Genomic DNA, 11,010 nt, shown 5'->3' with positions numbered 1-11,010 from the left:
GGGAGTTATACATGATATAAATGATGAATTGATGGGTGCTGACGAGTTGATGGGTGCAGCACACCAACATGGCACAAGTATACATATGTAACAAACCTGCACGTTATGCACATGTACCCTAGAACTTAAAGTATAATTTAAAAAAAAAAGAGTTAAAAAAAAAAGTATAATTAAAAAAAAACAAAAGCAAAAAACAAACAAAAAAAAAGATGTCATCAATATAGATAAGAAAAAACACTCCATTAATTAAAAAAATTAGAGACTCTTAAACCAACATACTACAGAGAATATGAGACCTAAATTTCATTTACATTATTTTAAATTCATATTCCTATTTCCTCTTCTCAGTTGCTTCTTTCTTTTCCCTCTCATTTGCTCAATACTAAATTCTTCTAAACAGTTGGATCTATCACTGGAATTCTGATTCTGTTCCATTCATCCTATTCTGGTTTTAATAATACATATTGTATACCCTATATATCATATACATATTATTTCTTTGCAGTAATTACTTCTGTCTATGACTACTGTCTTACTACTGTTCCCTCAATCTGATTACAATCATTTTGTGAAATTCTAGAAAGTATCGTGTTGGGATTTTCATTGCTAGCACATTAAATACTAATACTAATTTGGGAAGCACTATGGTGACTATATTTAGCTTTCACAATCAAAAACTGGATTTATCATATAATAGAAAGGTGGCGCATACACTGGTTCTTGATTAGAAATCTGGGTTTAAATCTCAGCACTGTTACTAACAGTGCTAATTTCCCTAATTTCTCTGCACTTCCTTTAATTCATACTTAAACTAAGGAAAATACTAATGTTCCTAATTACTGAGTGAATGCAAGCATATACACATATAGGCATACAGAATGGGCTTTTAGAGTCCACTTTTTATAACGCCTCTGCTAAGCTGCTAAAAAGCATTGTATCACAGGAAATGAAGATTATGTATTTTCACAAAGAATATATTCCAGGGAACAAAATGACATACTCCTAGAAGTAAAATCTAGTATTTTATTAGAATTTCCAAAAAGCTTACTCTCAAGGGGCATGACAAATGACTCCAACAGTTTTAGTTTTGTGTGTGTTGAGCAAAAACAGACAAACAGGACTACATCAAATTTAAAAACTATACACCAAAAGACACGATAAACAGTGAAAGGCAACCAATGGAATGAAAGAAAACATTTGCAAGTCATATATCTGATGGGGGTTAATATTCAGAATACATAAGGAACTTCTACAACTCAATAGCAATTGAAATAGACCAATTAAAAATAGGTAAGGGACTTGAAAATACAATAAACAATTTTCCAAAGAAGATATACAAAGATAAAAGTGGCCAACAAGTCTATGAAAAAATGTTTCACATCACTAAGAGAAATGTAAATCAAAACCACCATGAGATATCACTTCATATCCATTAGGATGGCCACTGTCAAAAGAAAAGAAAACAACAAATGTTGGTGAGCATATTGAGAAACTGGAACTCTAGTTTCTCAATTTTAGCTCCGCCCTTCCCCACACTGGGAGGAGTGCAGCCACTATGGAAAATGGGATAGGGGTTCCTCAAAAAATTAGAAAAAGAACTATTACATGGTCCAGCAATCTCAATTCTGGGTATATATCCAAAAAAATTCAAAGAAGGATCTCAAAGAGATGTTTGCACTCCCATCTTCATTGCAGCAATATCCACAACAGCCAAGAGGGAGAGATAACTCAAAGGCCCATCAACAGATGAATGGATAGATTAAATGCCACATATATATGTGTATATATGTGTATATATGTATATATGAGTGTGCATATATACACACACACACACACACACATACACAATGGAATATTATGCAGCCTTTAAAAGGCAGGAAATTCTATCATATGCTACACCATGGATGAACCTCAAGTGAAGTAAGCCAACAAAGGACAAATACTGCATGATTACACTTATATGAAGTATCCAAAGCAGTAAAAATCACAGAAACAGAAAGCAGAAAGGTGGGTTGCCAAGGGATAGGGAAGAGAGGCTGGGGAATTTGTTTTTAATAGATACAGTGTTTCAGTTTTGCAAGATGAAAATGTTCTAGAGATCTGTTGTACAACAATGTGAGTATACCCGACAATACCAAACTGCACACCTTAAAATGGGTAAGAGTATAAATGTAATGTGTTCTTTACCACAATAAAAAAAAAAAATCTATATTAAAACAAATAAAAGTAATGTCCACATGATATATCATGGTAAAGAAGAATTATGCCAGTTTCAGGGAGGAGTGAGTGTCACAGACTAGTTGAGCACAGACTGGGAGGCCAGACCTCTTGGGTTTGAACTCCGGCCCCACCCAGTAGCTTTGTGATCACGAGAAAGTTACTTCATCTCTTTCTGCCTAAATATCCTTTTGTTGTTGTTGTTGTTTATTTATTTTTTTTATTATACTTTAAGTTCTAGGGTACATGTGCATAACGTGCAGGTTTGTTACATATGTATACTTGTGCATGTTGGTGTGCTGCACCCATCAACTCGTCAGCACCCATCAATTCATCATTTATATCAGGTATAACTCGCAATGCAATCCCTCCCCCCTCCCCCCTCCCCATGATAGGCCCCAGTGTGTGATGTTCCCCTTCCCGAGTCCAAGTGATCTCATTGTTCCTAAATATCCTTATCTTAAAACAAAGGTAACTGTATTATCCCCCTGGGTTATTATGAAGACTATGTGAATTAGCATGTGCAAAATGTTTAGAAGTGTAAGCATTCAACAAGTCTTAGGTACTATTTTCAGGGCACTGGCAGCTAAGCTGATGGCCAATCCATACCCTGCCACAAGGATGGACTCCTAGACTCCTCCCAGTGCAGGGTAGGGCGGCACTAAAATCAGAAGAACACCGGTGCCATTGCTCGCTGGTGACCAGCTGCCACAGTGCTTGGCCCTGCTGTGAAATGATGCTCCTGCCATGTGGCCTTGGACATATGCTGCAGACCGCACCATTTCAAATAGTGGCCTTTAATAAAAGGCCTAACTAGAAAGCATGTAATATTCTTGAGTTTAGAAGTCCCTGTAAAACTTTTTTCTCTTTCTACAACCAGAGAAATTAAATTTTATATGTGCAAAATGTTTGAGGCTTTTCTGGTGAGTATGAATTTTCCTCCTGACAACGGAAGTTTTGATACTATTAGCAATAGCTGCTATTAGAAGTGTTGCTACTATTTACGGACTCTAATGGGTCACAGGAAAAGAAAGATAAAGAAATGGAAAAAGGTGTAGACAAGAAAGATGTACAAAGGAACCAAGCTCAACATGAGAAAAAGAAAATTAGACTCAGGTGATTTTGGGTAAAGACAGCAACAACTGCTTGCTAGTTCAGTTCTCTTAGCGGTTTCTACATCATTAAAGGTGTTCAAACCAAAGATGTTAGTGTGAAGTCAGTTAACTTTGAGTGTATTCTTACTTTAAGTTTATAATCCAGAAGAGGGAAAAAGGGATGAATGAAAAAGCACAATGTTTTCCAAGGAAGTCACGTGAACAATTTCACATAACTCATGTTAACAGACTTACGTTATCTTACCGACAACTCACTTGAAGAGGGTGTTGCTATACTACTAGGCAAACACAATTAGATCATAATCCTCACTATAACTGCAGTGTCAGTCCCTACGCTGCCAGACAGAAAAGGGGAGGGAGCAAAGCTGTTAATGTGTATAAAACAAGGAAATACAAGAAGTCAAAGGAGGCTTTATTTTATGTGTCAGTTTCATACCAGTAGGGAGCATAAATCCAATACAGAATTCCTGCCTTCAAAAACAACCAAACAGACAGAAATTGGGGAGTAGGGGAAAAAAGCAAATTTGAGCACCTCCCCCCAAAACTGTATATTAGCTGATTAACTATTTGAAAATTAGGAGCTTCCGCCCAACTATGCTTACCTTAAATGACATTCTTTGTTGACACTGATCTCAACATTGCATTTTTTGATCAAACAAGATTTTACATTTCATTTGCACTGAGGAAGAATTCAAATGCTGTTTGAAAAACAAAATGTGGTATTTTTAAAAGTATGACTCAACAGGCCATAATATACTAATTACAAGCTATAATTTACAGCTACAAATTGTGTTCCAGTAGAGGGAGTCCTGAAAGAGGCTGACACAGGAGAAACTGATGTAAATCTAAGATTAATTCAACGAATCCAGTGCTGTATAAATGAGTATGTCAATTCTCAGGAAAGGTTTTGAATACTGGTGACTATCAAATTTAGAGACTTCTTGGTATTCCCCACACAGGTCCTAAATCACCACTTACAATGAGCAGTAGAATAAATGCCAACACCAGGGAGAAAGGGCTAATGGATGCTTTTTCACTGACTGTGTACATGCTAATAGTGTTAATAGTACTATGCTCTTGTACTTTGTCTTTTCTAGACAATTTCTTGTGTGTTGTGCATTGGAGATACATGGTCATAGAAAATAAATAAAGCAAATGAGCAAACTCATAGTCTTCAATCCTGTTGTAACTAACCATACTTAAAAACCTTGATTATAGGTACAATACTGCTAAACAAACACCTGAAAATGGGATTGCATGTAAAGAACATACAAAATAAGATTAACCCTGGGCCAGGCGTGGTGGCTCACGCCTGTAATCCCAGCACTTTGGAAGGCCGAGGCAGGCGGATCACCTGAGATCAGGAGTTCGAGACCAGCTTGGCCCACATGGTGAAACCCTGTCTCTACCAAAAATACAAAAATTAGGTGGGCCTGGGGAGCAGGTGCCTGTAATCCCAGCTACTCAGGAGACTGAGGCAGGAGAATCGCTTGAACCTGGGAGGTGGAGGTTGCAGTGAGCCGAGATCTCACCACTGTACTCCAGCCTGGGCGACAAGAGTGAAGCTCCATATCAAAAAAAAAAAAAAAAGATTAACACTGTTAGAATACAATCATTTCTGAGATGGAAAAGTTATGTCCTATTTCAAATTTGACTTTTCACGTTTAAAAAGTTCAGGTGGTCGTGGTAGCAGGCAGCGAAATGGAGAAAGTATAGTGTCAGGACTCAAGTACAAGAGAAAAATAAACTAGAGGAAACAAAGATGCCTCTGGTGAACCAAAAAGAAAAAAGAAAAGAAAACCCAAAATAATGCCCGATTTAAAACAGGCACTCGGTAATTTTATTACAACCAGTCAAGAAAACGGAACCCTTAAATCAAAACAAATACACATCTCCCTGACTTCTGATACTTAAAGTCTTTTACTATGCAATTCATTGAATACTCATTAATAACTACACTCTACTCCTTGCTATCTTCACCTCTGCAAAGGTTTCTGCTGAAGGGTCCACTGACTCCTCCCATATCAGTAATTCATGGTCACATGCCATGCTTTACCCATCCTATAGTAGCCATCTCAGCAAAGGATTGCTAATACCCAAAATTTCAAAGACATGAGAAGGCTTAAGGAAGAAACTAAAAGAACTTAAAAGCATAATGGGAAAAACAAAAACCCTCACATATCAGATTCAAGGGATGTTTAATCTGATTATATTATTTACTGTTAAAAACCTCTAAAAGCTCTCCCTGCATAGGCAGGACCAAATAAACCATATTCAGCCTAATCCCCCCAAAACATTCCAGTCTCATGACCACCCCATCACCACCCCTCACTCACCTATGCTTCAAACACTGCTTTGATTTTTCTGTGGCTTTACACCAGTTATTAACTCCACCTTAAATGTCCAGTAGGGTAATACAGCAAAAGACTCGAGGTTTTTTTTTTAATCCTGCCTCTGTAATCAGTGACCTTGCCATTTAACTGTTTCCACACTCAAAAAAAAGGGGACCCATTTCCCAGACTCAGGAAGATTAAATGAGGTAATATGTGTAAAGTACTACCACCAGGTCTTGCACATACTAAAGCACTAAACAAGCACTTTTCTGGCTTCATCTACATCATCTGCTGAATACCTACTCACTCTTCAAACCCTACTTTGAATACCACTGTAGAACTTTCCTCAATCCTGTGTTCCATTTTTTCCCTTAAAAGAATCAACTGACCACTCACTCTTCTATGTGTCATCTGACACTATAGAGAAATGTCTATTTTAATTGCTTGTTTATGTATCTTTCTACTCCATTACAGAATGAACACCTCCAGGGTGGGGTTTTTATCTAATTACTGCCTGCCCCATATCTGACAGGATCAATAACAGAAGCTCAATTAGCAAGTGTTGAATAGAGAATGATTTCATTAAACTATTACAACCAAAACCTTTAGACAGCCTTTCAAGTATTTTGATAATGCACTATTTTTGTGTTTTGAAAAGAACTTAAACTAACTTAAAGTGCTACTCGACCAGCAATGAAATTTGGATTTTTTTTCGTTTCTGCTCACCATTCATTTATTCAACAAGTATCTCCTATGTGGCAGGAATGTATCAGTGAACAAAATGAACAGAAATCCCTGACCCACATGGGCCTATATTTTACCACAGATAAACGTGTGGAGCAAAGAAGTTCTTACAGCAAACTTGTCTGAAAAAGGCATCAAAAGCCACATTTTGTTATTCATCAACATTTACTAAATATCATAAGAACAAAACAACAAATCCCTGACTACACATAAAATTTAACGACTTAAAAAACAATAGCATAAAATTAATCCAGATTTAGTGTACCAAACAAGCAAACTGATTTAATGTCCCTCAAAAAATGCTCATGTTAGGAACCCATTTCCTTGTAGCTTAAAACAAAACAAACAAACACACACACACACACACACACACACACACACACACTTGTGATTTCTTTTGGAAGGCTAGTGATCTTTTAAGTTTTAATGATTTTATTTGTATAATTACATGCTTTGCATAGATCCTAATTTGAAGTGGTTTTATTTCATTATTGTTTTGTTTTGAACATGGCCTGTTTCAAAGCCTGTTTATGATCTTAAAACATTCTTCATTTTGTAAATGAAGAGGGCTTTTAAGAAACTGCTTCAGGGCTTCTATTATCAGAGGTATGTTTCTGGAAGTGAGATGGGCTACACCAGAACTGAATGGAGACCATACCTAAACTGGGCTTCTCTGTTGAACCAATCAGCCCAGAGACCACAGAATGAGGCTGCACGACAGAGAGGCCTCCACAGCTCTTGCACACCCACACTTCCAATCTGATCTCCTGCTTTGTCCTCTATTGCTGCTTCCACCTATTCCCCGAGTATGCACTATGCTTTCCTTCCTTTACCCATTTCATCCCTTGCTTAGAAGGTCCCTTCCTCATTTCTATTAAAATACTGGCATGTCAACATACCATTTCCATTGGTAAGAGCTTCTGGCTTCCCTCTGTTGAAGATAACTGTACCCTCTCTGAATTCATCAGCCATCTCTGAGAACCTCTGTTATAAAGCTTAGCAAGTTCTACATGTTCTACGTTGCTTTTGTCCCACCTTGCTACATTTACTAAAGTATAATACATTCTTCTCACTATTCTGCCCACAACATCTGGAAGGAGATCTTACACAGAACAGGGCTCAATTTGCAGGTCAGATAAAAAGACTAAACATAATACCCAAAATTTTAACCAATACTTGCCATAGCAAAACACTAGGAAGCTTCATTTAGAGAGTTCTGCAAAGCATGATTCAATTTCAAAATTACAGAAAAGATTCAGGCTGACAGAACAATTCTTGCTACCTAAAATGATGTTATTTCTATGTCAGAAGCAACAATAAAAGTCCAGATGTCCCAAGCAGACAATGCTGAGAAAAGAATCGTGGTCACTTAGCAGGTTATTTGTTGAAGGGTCCTGAAGGCACAAGTAGTTTCCATACAAAGAGGTTTCATTTCAGCTGGATTTTTTGGTCACTTTGGACATTTTTGTACCAACTTAATACGTTACTGAGAGCTCTGCCCTACCTTTCCTAATAGTACAATAAACAAGCAAAAGGAAGGTCACTACTGACAAACTTTGAATATAAAGTGCAGCGAGCTGGGTTTTAGGCTCATGGTTCCTGCATGTGGAGTTGAATATATGGCCTTTGCTTCCCTTCAGAACCCACAGAGAAAGGGTGAAAAGCACAAACATGAAACAAGTGGTGAATACACAGATCACCAGCAGCCCCAGGTTTAAAGCGCTTTCATCAAGCCCCAGCCATAGGAAAGAAATACTTCAACAGCACCCTAAGGGAAACAAAAAACTGAATTATGAAACGAAACATTAAAAAAGCATCAGCGGTGTGTCTTAGAAAAATTCTAGTGAGATTTAAGTCACAACCCCCCACTTTCCCTCAAAAGTGCTTTCTAATAATACTGCGCACATTCCAAATGGCTTCCCTCTGCCAAAAACTTGCCAATTGTACCTCCCCTGCTCAGCAACCAGGGTGAAAAAAAATCAATGCCAGGAGAACATTAATGCCTTCATTTTTGAAGTAAATTCCAATCATTTATCTTGCTGGGCATTTATCCACAGGGGGAGTACCTCCTAAATGAATTCAGGAAGTGAATATGATCTTTAATAGATAATTTGGTTCCCAACTGGAAAGCAGGAGAGGCAAAACAAAGAGAAGAATGGATAAAAAAGGATTCAAATGAAAAAGTTAGAAAAACACAGGAGAATGGAATTCACTTGGGAAAAGAATGAAAGCTGAAAGGCAATAGAAAAAGCATAAAAGCAAAAGGAGATGTCATCTAAAGACAAATGCTAGATAAGGAAAGAGAGCAGGGGTAGCTAATAAACCTTTCAGAGTCCGGAATTACTTAATTCTAAATATTATCTCACTGTAACTTGACGACGCTCTAGGTTGCAGGCTGGGAGCCCTAGAAAAGGAAAGGGGCTAGCAGTGGAGAAGGAAGGTGGGACAGTGCAGGAAAATAGAGACCCTCGTAAGCTCAAGAAGCAGCATCAGGTTAGGCTGGATCAAGGAAAAAGCTGGGGCTCAGTTGGGTTCCTGGAAGTGCTGAGAGGCAACAACTACTCGGACTGACTGGTCCGTGGGCGATCAAAGATTCCACGTGGGCTCCAGGGAGACTACAGTGACCCACTACCCTCAAACCCCCCACCCCCGGGAGAGCCTTGGAGGCTGGACCAACAAAGAGATGAGCTCTAGAGGCCAGAGAAGTGGAGGATTCTCTGACCCGGCGAGACCCGACGAGGACCCCGATGGGCAAGAAGCACGCAACACCCAGGGTCAAGGGCGGTGACACTGGGGTCCCGTGCGCCCTTAGCGGTGCCCGAACTCACCGATGCCGAGTCCCACGACCAGGCGGCCGGCGAGCAGCGTCTCCTTGTTGTTGGCCGCGGCCAGCACCGCGGAGCCGGCGGTGAAGAGGGCACTGGCCAGGAGGATGGCAGCGCGGCGGCCGAAGACGCCGTTGAGGGCGCCTCCGGCCAGCGCCGAGACGGCAGCCGCCCCCACCGTGCTGGACACGAGCAGCTCCTGCCACAGCGCGTCCAGACTGAGCTGCCGCTTGAGCAGCAGCATGGCCCCTGACACCACCCCGGTGTCATAGCCAAACAGGAAGCCGCCGAGAGCGGAGAAGACGGCCACCACGTACACGAAGGCGGGGGTCTCGTCCTGCTGGAACTGCCGCCGCGCCGCGCGCTCCAGGTCCCCGACGCCGCCGCCCGCGCCCGCGTTCTGCAGGCTGGTGCTCGACTCGGCGGCCGCCGCCAAGAGGCTGCACTCCCCGGCCGCGCTTGCGGCGTCCGGCTCCTGCTGCTTCCTGCGCCGCTCGCCCATCAGGCTGCTCAGGCTCCGCAGCGTGTACTCCACATTCTCGCTCGCCTTGCGGGACATAGGGCAGGGGCCCGGGGCTGCCCGGGGGACGCGGCTCCGCTGGCCGGCAGTCTCAGTGAGCTGGACAGCCCGAGCCGGCGGGAGCAACCGCCGCCGCCGCCGCCGCCTTCTTCCTCCTGGCTTCCGCTCCGGCTGCCACGGCAGCAGCCGCCGCCACGGCCGCTCCGGAGAGAAAGTTGCTGCCCGCCGCGCTCCGGCGCTGCGGAGTTGGAGCCCGGCGGGTCTCACTAGACACTCACGCCCCGCGCCTGCCGAGCTGGCGCTGCGGAGCGGGCGGGAGGCGGAACCGCGGGTCACGTGCAAGCCCGAGCCGGTGGGGCGGGGCACGGGAAGCATCCCGCCCCCTCCCTGGGCGGAGCCAGGCCCAGCCCGCCCCGCACCCCTAAACCCCGCCCTCCCCGGTGGGTGCGACCTCTGACCTAGGCTCCCTCATTTAGGGCTCTGGCAACTGTATGGAATTAACCCTGCCTTCCGAGCTGCAGCGGTGGAGCAAGCCAATCTGGCGATGCCACCAGGCAGTCTGGAAGCCACCCAGAATGTTTGCCCTGTTTGGAGGGTAGGGAGAGAGCACCTAAACCAGCCTGACTATCCTTCCAGCAGCCTGGAGATAGGGCTGGAAAAAATATCCTAGAATACGACCTAGCAAGTACCCTTCCTTTTATAGTATTGTGACATTACCCAGCGTGGTCTACTTCTCTGGCATTAAATGTGTTTGTTCTGGAGCAATTCAGGGCTGCATTCTCCCATTTCTATAGCTAGTTTCCACTCTCATCGCCAGTCCCTCCTCAATGTATGCTTATTTTAAAGGAATGGTACATTTGATTCTTTGAGAACAGAGATAAACTATCTCCTGTGGTGAATCCCAAACCTCCTTCCATGGATCCCTGACCTGTAAAAGAAAATTCACAATATGCATTCCACTCATGTAACGTGTAATTCCCAGGAACAGAAAGAAAACCCAAGACCCTGATTTTTGATTCGGCAGGCAGTCTCCACCTCCCTGCCCCAACATGCTAACCAAAAGGTAGGATATCTTCTCTCCTGAGAATCCCCACTGTTGCCCTCAATGAGGCATTGTTTTAACAGCTTCATTTACTTGAAACAAAGCAAAGATGACATGATTTGCAACTTAATTTTTTAACTGTTGAGTGAATGAACAGTTATTGGTTCATTTGGGGTTCCCCCCTTTAATTTAAATGTTTTTAAATTACTTTATA

At 42.0% G+C, this 11,010-nt stretch overlaps 1 protein-coding gene across 3 annotated transcripts in view; it reads right to left on the bottom strand.

Moving 5' to 3' along the window:
* The window catches only part of SLC2A13 (solute carrier family 2 member 13), a 301,904-nt gene extending 291,825 nt beyond the window's left edge, over positions 1 to 10,079 (bottom strand). For all 3 annotated transcript variants that reach the window (XR_001888464.1, XM_017888588.1, XM_017888589.1), the window contains exon 1: positions 9,238 to 10,079. Coding sequence is in view for 2 of the 3 variants with exons in the window: in XM_017888588.1 (XP_017744077.1) it covers positions 9,238 to 9,793 (556 nt within the window). In the remaining variant the exon portion in view is untranslated. The remainder of the gene's footprint in view (positions 1 to 9,237) is intronic.
* Between the last annotated feature and the right edge of the window lie 931 nt (positions 10,080 to 11,010).

Source organism: Rhinopithecus bieti, unplaced genomic scaffold, assembly GCF_001698545.2.
Source record: "Rhinopithecus bieti isolate Rb0 unplaced genomic scaffold, ASM169854v2 scaffold_18282, whole genome shotgun sequence".
Lineage (NCBI taxonomy): Eukaryota > Metazoa > Chordata > Mammalia > Primates > Cercopithecidae > Rhinopithecus > Rhinopithecus bieti.
The sequence above is the reverse complement of the archived record's forward strand: the minus strand, read 5'-3'. Positions and strand labels throughout refer to the sequence as shown.